Consider the following 23,158-nt stretch of genomic DNA (forward strand, 5'->3'; position numbering starts at 1 on the left):
GCAAGTCGTTCCACTGATTGTTCTATCTTTCAGGAAATTTCTTCTTAGTTCTAGGTTAAAGTTGGTTAGGGGGACCCCATATATATTGGAGGACATATATGTGGTCCTCCTAACCAACTTGTTCAGACTGAAGAAGCTACTTGGATAAGCAACAAAACATTTCGAACCAACAAAAGGAAAAGCGAGTCCAGTAGTAGTTGACTGCTAATACTTCGGCAACTACCTGGGTGACTGAGACTCTTCAACATAACTCAGCTATGTGTTAATGCTAGACGTTTATCATCTATAATCTTCCTCATTACAGATAATGGAACTGCTTTTATTAGATGTTTTCTTTGCCTACTCCTGCTGTATTGGGATGTGTTTCATTGCACTAAAGGCAACCTGGATCTTAAGCAGTAATGGCATTCCAGAGCGCGCAGCTGAACTAAATAGCTTCTTCTGGCTCAAAATACGGTACATCAGTGAAGCATGACAGGCTGCAACCCTCTCTCCACCCCACCCCACCCCAATGATTCACAGTAGCTGGCATTCAGAAATAGATTGGCTTGAAACATGGAAGTTCCATTTCAGACATCATGCCAAATATTGTATATCCTCCGCTTTGAATGGAAGACTTGGATTCTAAGACATGCTAATCCAGCATTCTGAATCCAACAGTAAGAGGGAAGCAGGAACTCCCTCCTTCTCCAATGCGTCATTCAAAAAATAAATAAGACAAACTGTGCTGAACATGGAGGATCCATGTAGTTATATTAAATTTGTCCATTGCCTTTTAAACATCATCTAAGGAAGCAACTGGCAGCCTAAAACAATTAAAAAAGCTTGTGAGTCTCTTTCTATGAAACGTTTTCAGCCTCAAAGCAGCCACCCAGTCCTGGGATAAGAGAAGACTTCTTTGCTGATTGGAAAAAGGTCCCTGTTGAATTTTTCATCCTATGACTGGAGCAGTAGAGAAACCTTCATGGATGGGAATTAGCACTATGATTGGTAGTGCAGCTTTGCACTCCAGAGCCTTTCATTTATCCTTGGATCACAGAAGTTTCAGAAATAATACAGATAGTCCTCAACGTATGATCATGATTAGGAGCAGAATTTCCACTGCTAAGCAAAGAGATTGTTAAGCGAGTCATGCCAGATTTTATTCTTTGCCATGGTTGTTAAGCAAATCATTACAGTTGTTATACGAATCTGGCTTCCTCCAATGACTTTGCTTTTTGAAAACTGACTGGAATTGGTTATCACATTATTTTGGTATGCTGCCACCATCATAAATTTATTTATTAAATTGTATTTATTAAATTTAAATTTATTGCATTTATATGCTGCCCATCTCATTATCAAAAATGGTTTAGAGCAGAGTCAATACAGGTAATCTTCAACTTACTTCTCAATTGAACCCAACATTTCTGTTGCTAAGCAAGACATTGGTTAAGTGAGTTTTGCCCCACTTTACGACCTGTCTTGCCACAGTTGTTATGTGGTTGCTAAGTGAATCTGGGTTCCCCACTGACTTTGCTTGTCAGAAGATTACAAAAGACAATGACAAGACCCTGGGACACTGCAACCGTCATAAATATGAATCACTTGCCAAGTGTCTGAATTCTGATTATGTGACCATGGGTGATGTTGCAACGGTTGTAAGTGTGAAAAATGGTCATAAGTCACTTTTTTCAGTCCTGTTATAACTTCAAACAGTCACTGAATGAACTGTGGTAAGTCGAGGACTACCTGTACTCCATTCTAAGTGCTGGAATTTTGGTCACATGACTGTGGGGATACTGTGAGGGTTGTAAGCACAAGGACCAGTTGCAAGTCACTTTTTTCAGTCCTGTTGTAACTTCAGACAGTCGCTAAATGAATGGTTGTAAGTCAAAGGCTACCTGTAACTGGTAAACAAAAATGCCAGATCCAGTCTAAACTGATTGCATGACCAACAATAATAATACTAATAATGCACTTAGTGAAAAGGCATTCTTATCTATATTCAGCTTTACATTTTGCTATCTCATTTCCATCTTTGCTCGCTGGGGAATTGTGGGAGTTGAAGTCAGCACATGTGTTGGGACCGTGCTGGAATTCCCAGGTCAGCCCATTAGGAAGATGCCAAAGGCTGTTTGAATTGCTTTCTCCCTGGAGATTTTGGAAATCAGAGAAGTTCCTCTTCAGCAGCCAAGCTGAGCAGGATGGCTTTGGGAGTGTTTTCAAAGAGGGCAGCTCTGTTTTGAGCTTCTCCCTTCTTCACCCAATGGCCGTAGATCCGGAAGGCACAAGCATCAATCAGTTTGCGGACCGGCTTCAGTCCGTAGGGGTCACGCTGCAGTACATCCGGGGTGATTGGCTTAAGGTTACGATAGGTGAGGTAGATCCGAACCGAGGCCAGAACAGTCAGGCAGATGACCTGGGAAGAGATGCTTGTTAGACTGGCATTTTCTTTAAAGTACCCCTAAATGCCGGCGTATAAGGCGACTTCCGCGAGAGCTGAAATCGGTGCCAAAGACGGGGGTCGTCTTATACATTGAGTCATCTTATACGCCGGAAATACTGGTAGTTTCCGGCGTATAAGACGATGTTCTAGGAATGCGGCCCGGCGATAAAGACGGGGGTTGTCTTATACGCCAGGTCGCCTTGTACGCCGGCATATACGGTGTATCTGATTAGTTTGTGATTCTTTTTTTCTTTTAAAGGATGCATTAATTCATCAGGAATGGGCCACTGCCAATAAAAGGCTGTTATTTTTATATACAGGATGCTTTTGGTTCACCTCTCAGGTTGCGGTACATTAACACAGCACATTAAATTCAAGTTCATTAATATGCTGTGTTCAAATAAATAAATTCCACTACCTTTAAATGTGATAACTGGATTCCTACAACATACTAAGCAATGGCTGGAGTTTCATAAAACCTGTAACCACCAATTACTTATCCCCATTTGAGCCTAGTTTATTTATGTGACATCAAATTGGTGTCAAGTCTTAGCAACTACATAAACTTTTGATCATGACAATCTGCCCCTAACCTGGTCTTTCAGGTTTTCCATCAGGAACTTTGTTTCATATATGCCAACACAGTTAATATATCTTTAATGTATTGCCATTTATCAATTTTGGTCAAGATACTCAAGCCTGATTCATGTGACATGCTAAATCATAGCTTGCTGAATAAGTCACAAGCTTGCACAATGCACTGAACCAAAATTAAGGAAACTGCAATGGTTTAGCGTGTTGTGTGAATGTATCTTGTTTGGTTAGGATCCACAGTTCAGTAGCATAATGCATGCAGGTACCACAACAACCCCTGTCTTAGCCTTCCCCTTTTCCATTTGAAAAGAGCTCCTGATCAGAGTCAGCACAGGCACATCCGTGGGGCAGGTCAAAAAAGTTAAAATGGTGGGCAGGAATCGGACGATCTAAGCTCATATCTATTTTACATGCAGGGCAGGTAACAAAAAGCTTCAATTATAATCATCTCAACTTTGTTAACACCCCCCTCCCATCCTTGGCTATTACTGAAGAAAATTCTCTTTCCCAGAATTCTCTGCAATTTGGGATACCCGGAATTTCCGGAAGGGGCTGAAGTGCCGGACTTCCTCCACCATGTACTGCTGGAAGAAGGGGTGGGTGAGGGCATCCTGTACCGTGTAACGATTCTGCGGCTTCACCACTAAACAGTGGGCAATCTGCAGGCAGAAGAACAGAGTTGTGTCTCAGAAGCTGTGGCATTGCTTTTTGAACACAGTGAAAAAACACAACAGGTCTAGCACTGGTTAATAATTAGTATTCAGAGGTTCTCCATACAATCCCATTACACAGAACAGTGAACACCAAGAAACAAAGGGGAACCATTTTCCTATTGGGCTCAAGTACTGACTTTTGGTGTTAATTTCTTAATCAACAGCTGTTCCAATTACTTTGATCTTTCCCTATCCTGCATTTTTCTCCAAGAGCCTCTGGATCCATCCAGGTGGAAGTTATCTACCAAGTCCCAAAGGTGCTTTTTTCACAAGGCAACTGGACTTTCTTATTTTTCTTTGAAGACATTTTGCTTCTCATCCAAGAAGCTTCTTCAGCTGATGAGAAGCAAAACGTCTTCAAAGAAAAACAAGAAAGTCCAGTTGCCTCATGAAAAAAGCACCTTTGGGACAACCGTGACCTAGATGACTGAGAATCTCCGTAGACATTTACCTACCAAGTCTTTGACTGTATCTGATTGGTCATCCCACTCTGGAGACCCAAATTTGTAATCTCCATTCATGATCATTCTTAACATCAGCATCTGCTTCCGGTGCCAGAAAGGAGGAGATCCAGCCAGCAAGGTATACATGATGACTCCTGTACTCCACCTGAGACATAGAAACCGTCAGGAGGACAAACTGAACATTTTTGAAGATCAATGTTTGTGAATGTTTTGTTCTCCTGCGTTAAAAATGTTAAATGCAGGGAAACAAAATATTCATTGACCTAAGCTGAATTTGTATCCTAAGCTACACCATACAATACCACCATACAATACCACAGATCAGCTCAAAAGATTCCCTGCCGATGAACAAGCAGCTTGATGGAGAACATCTTTGTTGCAGCAGGACAGATTTTTCTGTCTTCTTTTCTAGCCTTCAGTAGGTAATAAAGTTTTAAGCAGACTAATGATCGTTATGGTCTTACTTACACAGCAATTATACCACATATTGTAATTGTGGTATAATTGTACCACAAACAATTATATATGCTGGTGCTTAAAGCAAATAATTTGTCCAATTTATGCTGGAAATACACCAAGGTGTAGTCCAATATATTAAGAGGGCATAATTTTGGACAAGACAAATTTGGGAGAAACTGGCATTTTAAAAAAGCAATAACATGGACAGAGATGAAAAGTCATCTCCATAGAACATTGTTTCTCAACTTTGGCAACTTTAAGAATAACAGAATAATAGAGATGGAAGGGACCTTGGAGGTGTTCTAGTCCAACCCCCTTCTCAGGCAAAAAAACCACCCCTATACCATTTCAGACAAGTGGTTGTCCAATCTCCTCTTAAAACCTTCCAGAGTTGGAGCATCCACAACTTCTGGAGGCAAGTTGTTCTACTGATTAATTGTTTTAACTGTCAAGAGAGTTCTCCTCAGTTCTAAGTTCTCTCCTTGATTAGTTTCCATCCATTGCTTCTTCTCCTGCCTTCAGGTGCTTTGGAGAATAGGTTGACCCCTTCTTCCTTGTGGCAGTCCCTCAAATATTGGAATACTGTTATCATGCCACTCCTAGTTCTTTTTATTAAAATAGACATAACCAATCCTGCAACTGTTCTTTGTATGTTTTAGCCTCCAGTCTTGTAATCATCTTTGTTGCTCTTCTCTGCACTCTTTCTAACTCTCAACATCTTTTTTACATTGTGGCAACCAAAATTGGATGCAATATTCCAAGCATGGTCTTACTAGAGCATTATAAACTGTTATAAACACTTCACATGATCTTGATTCTATCTCTCTGTTAATGCAGCCTAGGATTGTGATTTTGACAATTTCAAATCCCAGAATTCTCCAGCCAGCAAAATGGCTGGAGAATTCTGGGAGCTGAAATCCAGACATCTTGAAGTTGCCAAAATTGAGAAACAGTGCTGTAGAAGATTGGATGGGAAATAAAGTGAGTTCCTCAAAAAGCTACATTTATTTTTTCATTAGGATAAATAGAGCAGAATTCACATTCTAAGCTGTGTTGTACTAGCCATGATTTACTAATATGCCACAATTAATGATGTTCATACATCATTGATTGTGCTAGATCCTCTGAATATCCAAAACTCACATGCTATTTGCTTAAACCCAAATAACCCAAATTGTGGCTTACGGTAATGGATGAACTTGCCACACAATCCTGCTTACATGTCAATTTCCTTCCCATAACCTGGATGATCTGGATCCATGGAACATTCTAGTATTTCTGGAGCCAAGTAGCCAGGAGTGCCGCAGATCTCTGCAAGAAAAGCAATAAAAAATGGGCTGAAACTTTGATGACCTTGTTTCAGGAGATGCAAGTCTTGCCGCTCAAAGCCAAATCAGCCAGATGAATTAAAAGATTGCATTGACACAATGTGTGAAGTTTAGTTTTCCTTGGTGGTTTGGCATATCAGATACACCTAATCCAGTTGGCTACCTTATGGTTCAAGATACTGATTAAACTCGGGAATTGGGCATTATAGGCAGCCCTATGACCCGTTGCTTAGTGAGTGTTCAAATCTACAAAGGACCGAAAAAGGGGATTTACAACCTGGGTCTGAATATAGCAAAATTCTGGTCTTTCTCAGTTTAGCTTGATCACCCAAGAGAAAATTTATCCTATTCTTAACACATAGATCTAGTGCTCTTTCACAAGAATGCTAATTCCAGGAATACAAGAAGCTTACTGCAAGTGTTTCATAAAGCAATGGTCTAGCATTATGCAGGCAGATGTTTCTGTGGAAGTCACATGTCTAATCTTCCCTGGATAACCATGCCCAAGACCAGAGGAGACAGGATATGGTTGCAGTAGCCTAAAATGACCACAACAGTTACAATCTTTGTCTCCAAATATATCATCACCAACTGTATCAATGAAGCATGTCAGTTCATATCCACAACAAAATTTGTGTAGGAAGAAAAACATTGGAGCAGCTAAAGAGGACTTAAAGATGGTTTAGCAATCAAGCAAATTGTCTGTCTGTAAAAGATCCCTAATTCAATTTCTAAGACATAACCTTGTATGGAATCCTGAAGAAGTGCCCTTAGTCAATGTAGAAAATTACTTACACATTGCATTAAACCCTAGGTTTCCATGGCTTACTTAATGATTTGCAGTTGGCTAAGTCCACTGCCATATGCAAAGTTTTAACATTATGGTTAGCAAATTGTGATAGCTGGATTAATACAACATGCTACTGCTGTTTTGAGCAAGCTGATTCAATGTAGGTCTCTCCTTATCTACGTTCCTAAGCTTCATGGCTACAGGCAGACCACCAATTCACAGTCCTGCCCCTTAAAATCATCTCTGCCCAAGATGGACAGGCCACCTTTGAGTTTTTCATTTTCCTGCAGCTGACATGAGAAGCCAAAATCAGTGAGTCTGATGTTCATGTCGTCATCTAGCAGGATGTTCTCTGGTTTGAGATCTCTGTGGACTATGTTCAAGGAATGAAGGAACTGGATCACTTCCAAAAGAGCACGCATAATTTTCCTATAGGGAGAAAATGGTCTGATCAGTTAAATGAGCAAATATCTGGAAAAAGCAGACATTTTTTATACATTTGCCAAGGACCCATGCTTGGTTCCTGGCATTGCTCATTGATCAACTGGTCTTCCCTAATTTTCAGATATTTTGGAAGATCTCCAACATATTAGGAGAGCATGTCAGATTGGGGTATTTTGATATCACAATCATTAGATGTGAATGGATATGTGCATTTGGGGATTATGTCACCAGGGCTATCAGATCTGGGCTGCCTACCCCAATTCTAGACAACCACTAGAGGACAGTAAAGAGGTGCAAGAAATCCTATACTGTAATGTGCTTTCATAGAATTATACTGTAGTATAGATTGTAAGGGGTATAAGGGAACCAGGAGCACATCTAGTTTAACCCCCGCCTAATGCAGAAATCCATTAAAACAGCATCTCTAACTGAATTTCACCCTGAACACCTCTTATAAATGCTTGAAATCCCTGGAAAGGTAAATGAGTTGCTTATGGCTAGCAAATAGAGCAGTGTTTCTCAATCTTGCTCAAGAATACTTTATGCTGGCTGAGGAATTCTGGGGGTTGAAGTCCACATATCTTAAAGTTGGCAAGGAGAGAAGAAAACATTTTGTACATGTCTTAAAGTACTTCATATACACTAAGCTATGGCTGAGGTGAATCGTAATATAGTACTGTACAGATCTAGCCTAAGATTGCTAAACTTTGTTATTTTTAAACTAATGAGATTTTAGTCACAACTAATCTGTATAATCGATTACACCAAGCACCACATATTTCACTAGCTTGCAAGAGACCCTTATATGAAAGAGGAAGGAAGTTCCATGTTTTGACAGATGACAAGATTGGCAAGTCAGTTGAAATAGCTCACCTAGTTTCCTTCTCACTTAAGGTGACCTTCTCTGTAAGGTAATCAAATAACTCCCCTTTCTTCATTCTGTTTAGGGAGAAAATTTAGACATGTAGAATATGTTAAAAATGAAGAAAGGTATAAAACCAAAACATGGACCCACAATATGACACTTCTGCTTCTGCCTTGTATGTGACTGTCCATCCCAGTGTTTCTCAATCTTGGCAACTTTAAAATGTGGACTGCAACTTCAACATGCTGGCTGGGGAATTCTGGGAGTTGAAGTCCACACAGGATAAAGTTGGCAAGGTTAAGAAACAGTGGTCTATGGTAGCCAAACATCAGGAATCTGATTGTTGATTTGTAAAGCTGAGAGATTGTGGAATTTAATAAAATACAGATAGTCCTAGACTTAAAACCACAACTGAGCTCAAAATTTCCACTATTCAAGGCAGTTGTTAAGTGAATTTTGCCCCATTCTATGACCTTTCTTGCCATAGTTAAGTGAATTGCTGCAATTGTTAAATGAATCATAAGATCATTAAGCAAATCTGGCCCATTTGACTTTGCTTGTTGGAAGCCAGCTAGGAAGGTTACGAACAGTAATCACATGACCCCGGTGACAGTGCAAATATCATAAATACATTCCAGCTGAATTTTGATCACATGACCATGAAGATGCTGCAATGGTTGTAAACGTGAAAAAACAGCCATAAGTCACTTTTTTCACTACTGTTGTAACTTTGAATGGTTATTTAATGAATGGTTGTAAGCTTTGGACTACCTAAACATCAAAAGATTTCAGACCATCTTTGTCAACACAGACAAAAGGTTCTTAATGTATTACATTTGTTAACTGATAAGGTACTTATAATGTGCCTCACATGTAAACTGTATCTGCACAGCCACCTGTCTTCTTGCTTCCTCTCTTTCACCTGACCCCTCACCCCAGGTTATATTCTGTGTCAATTTAATCACTGTGCATTTGAAAATGTCAGCCATAACTCCCAAAAGATTAATCCTTTTAATAAAATGCATTAGTTGAAATGGTGCCAGCAGGCTGCCTTCTCCTCATCTGGAGGGCACTGAATCAGGAAGTCTGATTTAAATATTTAATTTAAGCCATTATTGTATACTTTACAAATTGCTTTTTAAAAAATCACTATTCTGCAAGCTTCTCTATACAGGTAGTCCTCCACTTACAACAGTTCATTTAGTGACCATTCAAAATTATAACGGCACTGAAAAAAGTGCCCTAGGACCATTGTTCACACTTACAACCTTTGCAGCATCCCCGTCATCCTGGGATCAAAATTCAGACACTTGGCAACTGACGGTTGCTGTGTCCTCGGATCACGTGATCCCCTTTTGCAATTCACTTAACAATTACGCTACTAACTTAACAACTGCAGTGATTCACTTAACAACCGTGGCAAGAAATGTTGTAAAATGGGGCAAAACTCACTTAAGAAATGTCTCATTTAACAACAGAAATTTTGGGCTCAATTGTGGTCGTAAGTCTAGAATTTGTATTTCATTTATGCTATTATTGTCAATATTACAAGTTGCTTTTTAAAAAAATCATAGTTCTATATGCCTCTCTGTATTATGAGGCAGTTGTTACATCCCTTTGTAGCCTGTCAGGTTTTTCATTGGCAAGAATCCTCAAACAATCTGTTTTAAACAACTTCTTGAGTTTGGAATTTTCTTTCCCCATGGAAGTGGTAATGCTGGTAGAGCAGTTTCAGGCAGATATCCGTGAAAGTATTACACAAGTCCAGGATGCCTAAAAATAGTATGGATCTGTGACAGCTAAAACGTTAGCAAAGGTTATGTGGAAATCTGAGCAGGCTAACGATACGGGACCAGGAAGATGAGACAGCTGCAGAAAGCCTCCCTCCCTTGTGGCTGGGGGTGGGTGAAGTGGTGGATGGTACAGATGGCCCTGGGATCAGCAGAGACCTTCACAAACAGTTAAACAAGCTGGTATAGATATCAAATTGCAACATATGGCTGGAGGGTAGAATACAAGAAGTCTTTTGCTGGAATCGTCATGCTCCACCCTGCTCCTAAACACTGTGGCCTTTATCAAGTGGTCCAAGGCCTTTGAAAACCTGGCAAGCATGACCCTCTGCTCTTACTTGCCTAAGAGGTAGACTGTTCCTGGACATGGACATTTCACTTAGCTATGAGGGCTTCTTGTTGTATTTATATTCCCACAATTCCTGTATGAAATCTGGGTAAACTACATATCTGTGACATACATGATTCCCTCCCCCATCTTAGCCAGTGAAATACTCTAGGCCTAGGCCAAGAGAGAAGGATTGATCCAAAAACTGTTTCTCCTCATCCTAGTCCTACACTGTTACCATTTTTGTTTGTTTTATACAGGAAGTCCTCGACTTACAACAGTTCATTTAGTGACTGTTTGAAATTACAACAGCACTGAAAAAAGTGACTTATGACACAACCGTTGCAGTATCCCAATGGCCATGTGATCAAAATTCAGATGCTTGGTAACTAGTTCATATTTATGACCCCCAGTGTCCCGGGGTCATGTGATCACCTTTGACAACCTTCTGACAACCAAAGTCAATGGGGAAACCAGATTCACTTAATAACCGTGTTACTAACTTAACTGCAATGATTCACTTAACAACTATGGCAAGGAAAGTTGTAAAATGGGGCGAAATTCCTTAACAAATGTCTCACTTAGCAACACAAAATTTTGGGCTCAGTTTGTGGTCATAAGTCAAGGACTACTTGTAGTTTAACATATGTGTAAACCCTGTCAATTATGATTTATTTACTAAACAATGGTTAAAACAAACCACAATTAAACACGGTGTACAAACACAGCCAGTAAGATTTACTCCTGAGTAGACAGGCATAGGATTGCACAGTGAATTGGCATTGTCTCCTTTTCTATGGTGGAGAAAAATATATGCAAGAAGTACCATTTGCCTGAAAGCAAGAACTGGTAACACCACAAAATAGACAAGTAACAGAAAATGAAGAAGCTAAAAGTGCTCTGGATCTTTACAGTTCAAACAGACAAGCACTTGCCACATAACACCCCAGACTTAACAATTGTCAATAAGAAAGACAAAAAAGTTGGATAGTGGACATGGAAGAATCTGGAGGAAGCGGAATAGAAGAAAATAAAAAAATACAAAGACCTCCAAACAGAAGTAGAATGACTGTGGAAAAAAAAAAGCAAAGATGGTAATGGTAATGGTAATAGGCGCCTTGGGTACAATGCCAAAACATCTGGAGCATCACTTGAGCACCATGTCAGCATTGACAAAATCACCACCAGTTAATTGCAAAAGGCAGCTTATGTCGAACAATGATCCTTTTAATACCATGAAACAACAGCTTCTGTCTATTCCAGGTTCTTGGGAAGGACTTGATAGATAAAAATGCCAAATCCAGTCTAAACCTCAGGCTGACTGTGCAATCAACCATAATAATAAAAATAAATGAATTTGTTTATTTCTTTCAAGGTATTCAAGTTAGCAATCTACATTTGATGATAGAAAATTCCACATTTGTAAATATGTGCTCTATCAAGAAGTGACCTCTGAAGTAGTACATTGATCTACCTGCCTGAGCAGGGGGTTGGACTAGATGACCTCTAAGATCCCTTCCATCATCATCATCATCATCATTATTATTAGTAGTAGTAGTAGTAGTAGTATTACCTCAGTGAGTATATTTCCACACAGGTTATCCATCTACCAAGTCAAGTTGGCCAACAGATGATAGTTGACACCACTTTTCTAACTAAGGTTTTGAAACTGCTTTCCTGGCATGTACTATAGAAAGCATAAGGCAATCCCACCAGCCTAAAAAAGTCACTTTAGGAGGATATATTTGATATTTCCTCCTCCCCCAAAAAAGAACATTGGTACTTACAAATCAAACACCAGGAAGAAAAAGGTGTGAGATTCAAAGCTGTCCTTCAGCTGGACTGGAAACAAAACGGGATATTTTAGGAATGTGAAATAACATTGCAAATTTTCTTAAAAACGAAGCAGGAATGGAAAGGTACTGAAGCACAAACCCCTAGCTTCATTGCACAACCACAGAGACTGTTCTGTCTTTCTGCATGTGTGCCCTGGATCTTCTCTGTCCATAGAAAAGGAACATAGGATGCTGCTGCTTTATCCTCATCTGGTCCATTCACCTATCCTAGCATTTTCCACTTTGACAACAAGTGACTTTCTAAAATCTCTGGTTTTGAAAAAACAGTAGAATCTGAACCTGAGACCTTGTAAAGTGTTGCATTGCCAAGCCGTTACCCCTCCTAATCACATACTTATACTCCTCATGGATGGCTTCCTGATTTTATTCTTATATTTCTTTCATGTACAGAGAGACAATCCAAAATCACTGTTTTAACACGCAGTAAAAAAGATCCACATTTTTTATTATGTGCCACCAAGTAACCACCTAGATAGATAAAAATGCCAAATCCAGTCTAAACCTCAGGCACATAATAAAAAATGAGATCCATAGAGTGGTGGGATTCAGATATATGAACAACTGGTTCTCTGTGTGGATGCCACTTTCAGAAGTCCATTCTGGGCTGGGCAACAAAAAATTAGCTACCGGTTCTGCTGAAGTGGTGCAAACTGGCTGAATCCCACCCCTGGATCCATATTAATAAAGGATAATATTTGTAGCTCAGAGTTGAAATGAGGGGTCCTTGGTACTCTGTGCTTTGTTGTTTTCTTGCAGACATTTCATTACCCAAACTAGGTAACATTATCAGTGCTCCTGATGATCCATTAGCACTGATGATATTACCTAGTTTAGCTAATGAAACTCCTTCAAGAAAACAACCAAGCTCAGAGAGAACCAACAACCCAAGATTCATATTATATATTCCCAGCTGAACTTAGGGGCTTACATCTATTCTTCACTAAGTTTTGTCCCTGAGTGTATCCATTTCAACTCATGACAATGATGGAAAAAGGAGAAGCAGAAAGAAGACGAGGAGTTACTTAGGATGATTATCATCAGTCTCAGCTTCTGATGAGCTATTTAAACCACATTAGTAATATTTATTAATTTCATTTAAAAGACTGCCTATTATCCATCCAGAGGCAGTGTAGCAAAAAGTCACGCTAAGTTAATTATTATGAAGGCATTTTGAGCAAGAACCTCCCACCATTAAATATATAATCTATGCACTCTTATTAGGAATTAAATTCCATTCACTTCAGCATTTCTGTTCACACTTTGCCTTAAACCATAATATGATTTCTTTGGCATAACTTAAGAAGATGGGTGGATACAACCAAGGATAGTTTATTCAACAAGCAATTGTTAAACCATAATGGTGCTTTGCAAATACAGTAAAGATTTATTTCTCAATAGACATGCATAGGATCTCCCTGTGAATTGTCACTGTCTCATTTTCTCTGTATTGGAGGAACTTACATTTGTGATAATTCATCATTATATAACTAATCTACAATTAGATTCACAGTCAAAGACTGATGAAAATGTAATAATTGAATTTCTAACCAGGAACCTAAGAATTATTAAGCTAGCAAGATAGAGGCAGTCCCAAGCAGGGTATTTTTTTTTTTTTTTTTTGTAAAATTAGGGTGACCAATATTGAAGAAATTCTTTAAGTATTGTTCCAAGGGCTTCAATCACAATTGGTATAACAGCAGATTTCTTTTTATATATATAAGCATTCAACCTCAATCTACAAACCCCGGTATTTTGTAATCTTTTTTCAGATTGCTTTTCCTCAGTCCTAACATCATGGGGTGTAGCAACATCAGTGAATCAGATTTTCTTATTTTCAATGACTGTTACATGGGGCATGTTATGAACAAAATGCCTGTTCATTATTTATTTATGATGATTATTCCATGACATGGAAACTTGGCTCTTGGAGATATTAAATTTGAGGCAGTCCCATTTTAATCTATATTGTTTATTGTTCAGTTATTTTTAGACCCCTGGTTTTTCTGTGTATACTTCTCTATGCCTCTGGGGACAGAGCAGGCTAGAGATGTTAGTGCTTTCATAAATATATATAACTTGCATTGTAGATGTAAGGATCGGAGCAGATTCAAAGAAAAAATACAAAGATTGATCATTTGTAAGAAATATTATTATGAGAGAGAGAGAGAGAGAGAGAGAGAGACAGACAGACAGACAGACAGACAGACAGACAGACAGACTAATATGATCTTGTTGTCATCTATGTTTGTATAGGAAGGCTTAGGATTCTTTCCAGGCCAGAAGATGCCAACAATTTCTTACAAACGGCACAGGGATGATAAATTTGCTCATAGCTTTCCTTCATACAGTACTAGAAAGTAGCAATACTGTATTTTTTTCAAAAAGCAACTTGACTTTCTTGGTTTTTTTCCTTGAAAACATTTCACTTCTTGTCCAAGAAGCTTCTTCAGTTCTTCAGAACTGATGCAGCATTTTGGATAAGAAGTGAAATCTTTTCAAGGAAAAAAACAAAAAAGCCCAGTCGCCTTTTGGAAAAGCACCGTTGGGACAACCATGACCCGGATGATTGAGAATCTTCATTGACATTTAGCAATATGGTAGCTAACATTAACTGGACGCTCTTTTTCCAAACATAAACTCTTCCTCTTGAAATTGTATCCTGCATTTATAATAATGCTGATTCATCAGCAAATTGAAAATACACCACCCCAAGTAGTGCAAGGGAAAGTGGGGAAGGGGCTAATCTGGACTATTGGTTGAAATGGAAAAGGTCAACAGAAAAGGTGGTTAGCAGATCAGGTGGTTTTCTAGTTAATCAGAAGGATTTTGGATTCTCAGTTGTTTAAAAATGAGTAAAGGCTACCAAAATTAGAAATGTATTTGTAAAAATATTGATTAAATTAAATTAGTCTGGAGGCTAAACCATACAATGAACTGCTGAGGGAACTAGGCATATCTAGTCTAACAAAGAGAAGGACTAGGGTGACACGATAGCCAATCGTCCAATACTTGAAGGGCTGTCACAAGGAAGAGGGATCAATTTATTCTCCAAAGCACCTGAGGACAGGACAAGAAGTAGTGGATGGAAACTTATCAAGGGCAGACTAACAAAAAACTAAGGAGAATTCCGTGACAGAACAATTGATCAGTGAAATGTCTTGTTTCCAGAAGCTGTAGGTGTTTCATCACTGGAGGTTTTTAAGAAGAGATTGGAGAGCTGTTTGTCCGGAATGAAATAAGTCCTTTCCTATTGTTTGTCTCTCATTGTCCAATCAATTTTAAAAGAGATGTTTTGGAAACAGTCACTCTACGTGTTGGCATTCTGCTCCCAGGAAAACGACCTTGGAAACGTCATTGGTTCTCACAGAGAGCTGTTCTCACAGTTCAGTTTCACTTTCCCTCCATGCCTTGCTCTCCCTTCCAGCCTCTCCCCAGGGTTCCTGGCAGACTGATAGAGAAGTGGCAATTCTGACAGTCTCCTGCTTGAGCAGGGGTTGGACTAGAATGGGGTAGGCAACCTTGGCTCTTTTATGACTCATGGATTTCAACTCCCAGAATTCCTGAGCCAGCATGGCTCAGCTTGGAAACCTCTCCCTTCCCCTCAGCATGGCTGGCTCAGGAATTCTGGGAGTTGAAGTCCACGAGTCATAAAAGAGCCAAGGTTTCCTACCCCTGGAATAGAAGATCTCAAAGGTTCCTTCCAGCCAATGGAACATATGTTCTATATTCTGCATAGCACATAATCACCGTTTGCAAGAAGGAGGTGGTTATGCATGTCATGCAAACCCAGCCAATAGTAATTCCATTGTATTTATCTTCACTGGTTTATTGATATGGTATAATTAGGATGATCTGGAAGCAAAATCTAACTTACTAATGTTAGGATGTCCAGACACTTTCTGGAGGATATTGATTTCTTTTAGAGTGGCTTCTCTCAGCTCCTGAACTTCTTGTGGAGAGAGATTTCCAGCTGTGATGTCTATAATTTTAACAGCGTAGTCTTGTCGAGTGACTTTATGAATGCATCTGCGGACAACACTGCTTACTCCTCTGAAAAGACATTACGCATAAAAGAAATCTTAGGAAGAAAGAGGGAGAATTAGAGAGAGGGAAAGAATCAAACCCACACACAAACACAGGTCTCTAAAAGGCTGTGTTACCCCTTTGTTATTCCCTCATGTTCAACGTGAAAAGAGGAATGGCAAGGCTAAATGGATTTATTAAAAATTGGCAGTTATTGGAAATGCTGCCATATCACAAATGCTTGTAGGTATTTTCTTCGTAGAATAGCAAAAGATCTTCATGGGAATGTGAAAGCTGTAGGGTGAAATTAAGTTATTCCACTCCATGCCACCATTTTTTATGTTATAGTATTACTGTGCACCATTTTTATGTCCACACAGCTGGATAGTCAGAGTCTAGATTAACAGCACATTTAGAGATAATAATTGAGGATATGGACATTGTTGAGAGTTGAAGCCAATCATTTTGTTGAAGCCAAAATTGTTCAAAATAGTGTGATCTTCAACTGTATTCTATTGATGGAAGGAATATTTTATACTAGAAAAGAGTTCTTATGTAAAGGGATGTTCCTTTGGAACTTATTCGTGGACTGTGAAGTATAACATTTCATTATTCCCTTGGAGAACTAATAATTTATTCCTTTCTATAAAGCTCTCCAAACAACTAGCCTATCATTTCCTAAACCTTTACCATTTAGATTAAAATAACTTTTTTTCCTGAATTGGCTTTACTTTTTTCAGTCAACACCAAAACAGTCCTGTAATCATGGCACATTCATGATATCAATCACTTAAATTTATTTAAATAAATTTAAATAAAATATGTTAGCCTGAAAAGAGGCACCAGACTTCTGATTTATTTTTTCTGAATAGGCAATATTCAGGCTATGAAATGCTTCTAAACAGAAGCAGGACTGCAGAATAAAAGAGGATAAAAATTAAATTATTTCACAGAGCCCATGAAATGGAAAACAGACCATCCCTTGCTGATTGTGTGGCTGTATATTGTGTATATTAAAGGTAAAAATAGTTTTTCATCTGTTTCTCTGTCTCTCTCTCTCTCTCTGAATGTGTGTGTGTGTGTGTGTAAAATTACAAATGAGGAGGCTACATGGAAGAACTGTCCATTTCCTATTCTTTAAGAATGCCTCTCAACCCAAAAAATTATCTCAGGAAATTTAGTAAAAGAGTTTGTTAAACAGATATTGAAATCTGCAGCTGAGATGAAATCAATTAAATGTATTTTACCTTATTTATACATCATCTGAGTGCAGAAGGGAAGAAAAATGGATCTTTTCTCAGAAATACTAAAATGTGGGTGCATATGTTGGCAGAAGATTTGCAACAGAACAAAAAAACTTTAATGAAATTTACAGGTACAAAATGCAATGGTCATTATATTAGATTGATTTAAAAGTGGACCAAAGGATGAAAAAATACCAACAACATTAGGCCTTGAGCGATGGGTAGAAACTCCTTGTTCAATGGCAGTTTACCTTTGAGTCCAGTATCAGGGAACAGTCAGGGAGACTGCCAACTTCATGTGTAAAGTATAGGCTGCTCAAAAGCAAATAACATCTAGATTATAGGAATTATTATCTACCACAGGGCTTTTCAACCAGTGGTATGGGTAGCACCTATGGTACATTGGCACCTGTCAGGTGGTACACGACCATCCTAGAAAAGTAGTGGAGGAGGGGAATGAGCTAAACCGGTGGCAGCACTGCACAAGCCTGAGCGAGAGATGGCTGGAGCTGCAGGGCTGTCAGGGCTCAGCGGAAGCACCAGGATCAATGCCACTTTCCAGCTGATCGGCACTTTTTCGGGGCTGTCAGGGCTCAGTGGAAGCACCAGGATCAGCGCCAGGCTCCAAGTGGAGCTTGGCGTTGATCCTGGTGCTTCTGCTGAGCCCAGAAGAAGCACCAATCAGCTGGAATGTGGCAGCATCTCCGGGTCTTGTGATTTATATTCAGATGCTTGGCAACTGATTCATATTTATGACAGTCACAGTGTCCCAGGGTCATGTGAAGTGACCAAAACCTGCTGCAACCACCAGCAGATGGGGGGAATAAAAACCAAACACCCCCCCCCACCCCACCACAACTGCCAATCCTCAACAGAAATGTTCACAATGAAAACCTCCGACAGGAGGAAGAGCGCTGCCGGGTGGGCAGGCAGGTGTTTTGCTCGGCTGTGGCACTTTTTTCAGTGCCATTGTATCTTCTATGAGTCACTAAGCAAACTGTTGTAAGTCGAGGACTACCTGTACTTTATTGATGTTGCCATATCCTAAAAGTGGTACAATGGGTGAAAAGGTTGAAAAGCCCTGATCTACCACATCTGGAAGGTACCAAACTATTGTAGGCAAACTATTTTCAGATTTTCTGTTCAATGGTACTCTAGAAGTCTCCTCTGAGGAAAAACTATATCCAGCTGTTTCCGCTGCCGTGTTTATGAAAAGTTTAAAATACAGTAATTTTCTCCAATATTTACAAATGCTTTGACTATACCTACCGTCCATTTTCAGGGACTGAAGTTTCAAATTTAATTATTTTCCGTTATCTATTCTTGTAACTAAATTATTTGAAATACATCCAGATTAATTTGCTATGTTCTGAATTGATTGTATTGAAACTTACATTGCTTCCTAAAATGTTGGTTAAAGGAATAAATGCATTTTTTGTTTTGACGGTCACATAGCAAATTACCTATTATGACAGCACCAACTTTCAAATATTTACCTTCCTAAAATTTCCTTAGGTTCATATTTTTCATAAAACTCTTCAGAAGTATGGTTATCTGGCAGTTCTTCAGTTTTGGTCATTTTGGTCTTCTTTTTAGGAGCCTTCCAAAAGATTATTCTAAGATGACAAAATGCTGCAACAACAGAAACAGGAAAAAAACCTCAAATAATCTTTCTCCTATTTATAATTACAGCAAGGAAGGGAGAGAAGAATTTCATACCATGTTGATCATGATAAATATTCTGTAAGGGTTAGCCCCTTTGTGCAATTCTAGAAAGACAGTGTTTCTCAACCTCAGCAGTTTTAAAATATATGGACTTCAACTCTCAGATTTCTCCAGCCAGCATTCAATTCTGGGAACTGAAGTCCACATGTCTTAAAGTTGCTGAGAAATACTGTTTTATGGTGATATGCAAAGTTATAGAAATGACTGTCAGAATATTTTTAGACCGAAAACCTATTTAGAATATATGTTAACTAAACCCATTTCTCAGACTTCACAGAGACATGAGAGTAACCCTTTAATTCCACAAATTCAGTCTCACATGAACTAGTTAAGGGAAGAGTACGAGTAGATAAATTGATTTATTGCAGGCCAAAAAGAACACTATTTATGCAGAAGGTTTGCTTATTGCAAAACACAGAAATCAAGTTAGCTTCCTTTCTCTTCCTTGGTTCTAAACTTTAAGTGGTTTTTTTTTCTCCTTTTCAAATTCTGGACTCCTTGTTTTAATTCCTGCTTTACCAGCTTCTTTATGCCATGTAAATCCATATATGGGGTTAACTGAATAAATCATGATTCACTCAGTCTTGGTCAAAATAATTACAATCAAAAATACTTTAAGAAAATGTAGCAACTGATGGATTCATACATTTCACTTAACTAAAATGTAGTTTGCTATTTATTTTTTTGGTAAGTGTGATGGCAGAACCTAGGCATTGTGGCTTAGCAGGATTTATGTACTGTACTAGGCTGCTGTGATTTGATCAATAAACCCTGACTCATAAACTTCAGGTTTAGGCATCTGTATGAACACTGGCACTGAAATGACTAATTCAGCCTTGAGAAAATTGATTCATTTTCAGTTGTCCTGACCTATTTGAGCCTTCCCTCTCTTGCATCTTGCCATGGTACCAATTTATCTTTATTTTCCACTTCATCTTCATAGTATTGTTTTCACCTCATCCCCAGCAAATACCTTTATGCCTGTCAACCATTGTTGGTGTTGCTTTTAAAAATACTAAAAACACTTTTGCAAAATTAAAATGCATATTTAACTTGGACATAGGGAAGAACTCTTTCTATTTTCCTGACTGGCTTCTGTCATGTCTCAAATAATAACAATAACAAAGTTGGAAGGTCCCCCTGCTCAGGTAGGAAACCCTATACCATTTCAAACAAATGGCTGTCCAGTCTCTTCTTAAAAGCTTCCAGTGTTGGAGCATTCACAGCTTCTGGAGGTAGGTTGTTCCACTGATTAATTGTTCTATCAGAAAATTTCTTCTTAGTTCTAGGTTGCTTCTTTCTTTGGTTAGTTTCCATCCATTGCTTCTTGTCCTGCCTTCAGGTACTTTGGAGAATAGCTTGACTCCCTCTTCTTTGTGGCAGCCCCTGAGATATTGGAACACTGCTATCATGTCCCCCTCGTCCTTCTCTTCATTAAACTAGACAAACCCAATTCCACCGTAGCTTATATGTTTTAGCCTCCAGTCCTCTAATCATCTTTGTTGCTCTTCTCTGTATTTGTTCTAAAGTCTCAACATCTTTTTTACATCGTGGTGACCAAAACTGGATGCAGTATTCCAAGTGTGGCCTTACCAAGGCATTGTAAAGTGGTATTAATACTTCACGTGATCTTGATTCCATCCCTCTGTTAATGCAGCCTAGCACTGTGTTGGCTTTTTTGGTAGCTGCAGCACACTGTTGGCTTGTCCACTAAGACTCCAAGATCCCTCTCACAGTTGCTACTATTGAGCAAGGTACCACCTATACTATACCTGTACATTTGGTTTTTCTTGCCTACAAAGCTATCCAAGATATTAATCTTTCTTCTGTCATTAAAATATGTCAGCTAGTGTTATGTTTGCTCTTCAGTTTTAACTCCCCCCCCTCAAGATTTGATGGTCCTGACCCCATTAGTCTTTCGTATAACTGAAACATCTGGCATTTTTCTCCTGAAGTAATGGCAATTAAACCCATTCTACTGATTATGAATACAGATACGACTGTAGTTATTTTTTTCTTACGTTATTTTGTTATTTTTGTTCAATTGTGTTTCATACATGTACACAGATTAGTTATAAATTTACAGTTTCCTTAGATAAATAAAAAAAATTACTTACACTGCTTTATAAGATTTTTTAAAAAACTGGAACAAGTGTCTAAATTGGAAACACATCACAAATAATGAGGATTCATTGTAGGAAATGTTGACCTGCCATAATCTAATTTCTCCATGCTCATAGAAGGAGAGCCAAGACAGATGGTTAAGAATAAGGCTAAATTTCGATGTTCTCTTGAACTAAAAGCAATTTCCTTATACATTGTATACTGTATATATAACCGGAAGCTGGTTTTATATATGGATCCCCTTGGAATCATGACATACTTTAATTATTATTTAAGAGCTATTGTTTCAAATAAAGTACAAATGTAGTCTAGATCTGAACAATAATTCAGTTCAGATGTAGCATAGTGTGTATAAATTAGTATGAAGCATACCCCAAATATTTTCTCCTTTCTGATTGCTAACTGTGCAATTTCAAAGCAAAGCTTTCCTGGAAAGCAAACCATAAGATCAAAATTATTGTCTTCCATTCTAAAAGCCTCGAAGACACATTCTAATAGTCTGGGAATAGAAAATGCTACCTTTTTCTATGGGTTCTACCCTTATATTTAATATAGTGCTAAACCAAAACTCAAACTCAGCCTTATTGCCCTGCACATATCTCCAAATCAACTAATACACTTACAGAGTTGCATAATTTAACTAGTTAATTAAAGAAAACCAATTTCTTGATAAAAGACATGATTACTTACCTTAACCGTCATTTGCACAGTCAACGTCTTCTAACCAAGAGTAACCCAGCAGATCAAATCCCAAAGCCCACCTTGAGAAAGAATTCCCAGTGTTGTTTGACGGCCAGTAATTAAACCACATAGCAGCGTCTCACGTTCTCTTTTAATTTGTTGTGGATCACTCACACTGTGGCGACTGCACTGCCAAAAATAAAAATCGCAGTGCAACTCGAGAATTATTCCAAGTCCTCCACTTTGCATGCTCAGCTCCCTCTCTGCTTAGGTTGGAGTGACCCTCTTTGAGGTGAAGGAATTCTTCAACAACCAACAGCTCCCATGAATGAAAGGACAAACAGGGATTCCTTCTCCAGGGAAACAAGAACCAGGAACAAAATTTGGAATGCATGCATAATGTGATTCCACAGGGTAGGACACGTGAAGCGCAACAGGACTGATTTTTGTTTTTTAGTAGCTCTGTATCTTAAGAGGGCATATTTGGGGATGGCTGAGAATGCAGTTGGCCCTACTGGCATATTTAAATTCTTAATTAAAAAAAAAGCAAAGACTATCACAGATATTATAAATTATAGGGAGTCCTTGACTTACAACAGTTCATTTAGTGACTGTTCAAAGTTACAATGGCACTGAAAAATGCAACTTATGACTTTTCAAAGTTACGATCTTTGCAGAATCCCCGTGATCACGTAATCAAAATTCAAATGCTTGGCAACTGGTTCATACTTATGACCGTTGCTGTGTCCCAAGGTCCTGTAATCAACTTTTGCGACCTTCAGACAAGCAAAGTCAATGGGGAAGCCAGATTCACTTAACAACCGTTACCAACTTAGCAACAGCAGTGATTCACTTAACAATTGTGGCAAAAAAGATCGTAAAATGGGGCAACGCTCACTTTACAAATGTCTGAACAACAGAAATTTGGGGTTCAGTTGTGGTGATAAGTCAAGGACTACCTGTATATCCAATTGGGGGGTGGTGGTGGTTTCAAGACACAAAAGAGCCAACTTCCCAGATTCTTAAACAACACACACAAGCGTTCACATATTCTGGTACTATTACCCACTGCTCACTCTTCCCCACTGCTACTCTTACTATTCCTACTCCTACTCCCTGTGAATACTGTTAGGAGAAAAGCATCCCTTTCTGACTGCTTTCCTGCCACACACACAGACACCTCCTGCCCTATGCCCTCAGCTGTTTCACAGCAGAGTTTTATAGGCAACTTTGCCTTGCTGATGCAGGGGAGAGGGCACAAACACCCTCCAAAACATTTTCATTTAGAGTTGGTTCGGTATT

At 38.9% G+C, this 23,158-nt stretch overlaps 1 protein-coding gene across 1 annotated transcript; it reads right to left on the bottom strand.

Annotated features, from left to right (window-relative positions):
- Positions 1–1,655: 1,655 nt before the first annotated feature.
- Positions 1,656–22,506, bottom strand: PHKG1 (phosphorylase kinase catalytic subunit gamma 1). The gene is made up of 10 exons (XM_039346307.1): positions 21,866–22,506; positions 18,823–18,958; positions 15,934–16,109; positions 11,991–12,045; positions 8,094–8,159; positions 7,042–7,205; positions 5,879–5,969; positions 4,191–4,344; positions 3,556–3,681; positions 1,656–2,401 (listed from the first exon to the last, which is right to left on the bottom strand). The coding sequence occupies exons 2-10, from the start codon at positions 18,903–18,905 to the stop codon at positions 2,150–2,152; spliced, it is 1,167 nt and encodes a 388-aa protein (XP_039202241.1). The 5' UTR covers positions 18,906–18,958; positions 21,866–22,506; the 3' UTR covers positions 1,656–2,149.
- Positions 22,507–23,158: the final 652 nt, after the last annotated feature.

This window comes from Crotalus tigris, unplaced genomic scaffold, assembly GCF_016545835.1.
Source record: "Crotalus tigris isolate CLP2741 ecotype Arizona unplaced genomic scaffold, ASM1654583v1 scf7180000017987.690289119674:8195010, whole genome shotgun sequence".
NCBI lineage: Eukaryota > Metazoa > Chordata > Lepidosauria > Squamata > Viperidae > Crotalus > Crotalus tigris.

What these genes read in the sequence shown, in the direction of transcription:
- PHKG1 (XM_039346307.1), bottom strand. Translation starts at nt 18,905, where the DNA reads ATGACCAAAACTGAAGAACTGCCAGATAACCATACTTCTGAAGAGTTT. An exon ending in TATGGGAAGGAAATTGACAT is followed by an intron (nt 4,345 to 5,878) that starts GTAAGCAGGATT and finishes TCTATGTCTCAG; the next exon opens with GTGGAGTACAGGAGTCATCA. An exon ending in GCCCCTTCCGGAAATTCCGG is followed by an intron (nt 2,402 to 3,555) that starts GTATCCCAAATT and finishes ATCTCTTCCCAG; the next exon opens with GTCATCTGCCTGACTGTTCT.